The sequence below is a fragment of the Stegastes partitus genome, unplaced genomic scaffold, assembly GCF_000690725.1.
Source record: "Stegastes partitus isolate 25-593 unplaced genomic scaffold, Stegastes_partitus-1.0.2 Scaffold1587, whole genome shotgun sequence".
Classification (NCBI taxonomy): Eukaryota; Metazoa; Chordata; class Actinopteri; family Pomacentridae; genus Stegastes; species Stegastes partitus.
In genome coordinates, this window is record NW_007579318.1 from 79,226 (window position 1) to 80,166 (window position 941).

The 941-nt window shown below is 49.4% G+C and overlaps 1 protein-coding gene across 1 annotated transcript in view; it reads right to left on the reverse strand.

Annotated features, from left to right (window-relative positions):
- The window catches only part of jakmip3 (Janus kinase and microtubule interacting protein 3), a 20,827-nt gene that overhangs the window by 5,482 nt on the left and 14,404 nt on the right, over positions 1-941 (reverse strand). The window contains exon 15 of the mRNA XM_008300775.1: positions 390-458. Within this exon, the coding sequence (XP_008298997.1) occupies positions 390-458 (69 nt within the window). The remainder of the gene's footprint in view (positions 1-389; positions 459-941) is intronic.

Consider the following 941-nt stretch of genomic DNA (forward strand, 5'->3'; position numbering starts at 1 on the left):
AGCCTCCAGACCAGACTGTCCTGCCCCTACAGTAGAACTGTGACTAAAACAGAAAAGAAGACCTGGAATGCCTCAAAGCAGTGCTGATGGCAGAACAGTGCCGCAGCTACTGATGGAAGGACTCAAGTGATTTTGGTTCTTATCAAGAAAATCATGGAACGTGTCTGATATCAGCTCTGAAATGAGACTCTTATGAGCTATTTGTGTTGTTATCATGACATCTCCTTCAGTGGTTCCAGGCATTGAAATGAACACGACATTGAGGAAAACAAGGTCATCTAATCATTTTTTCCCTAAAAGATGGAAATACTTAAAAACAGTGGCCGTCCTACGGCTCTGTTCTACAACTGCCTCATGAAACAGACGTCCTTCGTTAAAACACTTTTTACCTTCTCGCTCTCAATGTCCAACATCTTCTGCTGCAGAGCCGACTTTGTCACTTCAATGGACTCCAGCCACTGGGAGACAGACAGAGAGACAGGTAGAGGTGGACAGACAGGTGGACAGACAGGTGGATGGACAGACAGGTGGACAGACAGGTGGATGGACAGGTTGACGGACAGACAGGTTGACGGACAGACAGGTGGATGGACAGGTGGATGGACAGGTGGACAGACAGACAGGTGGACAGACAGGTGGACGGACAGGTGGATGGACAGACAGGTGGACAGACAGGTGGATGGACAGACAGGTGGACAGACAGGTGGACGGACAGGTGGATGGACAGGTCGACGGACAGACAGGTGGACAGACATTTGGACGGACAGGTGGACGGACAGACAGGTGGACAGACAGGTGGACGGACAGGTGGANTGTTGTGTTAGTGTTGTGTTACTGTTGTGCTAGCATTGTGTTAGTATTGTGCTAGCGTTGTGTTACTGTTGTGCTAGCGTTGTGCTAGTGTTGTGCTAGCGTTGTGCTGGTGTTGTGCTAGTGTTGTG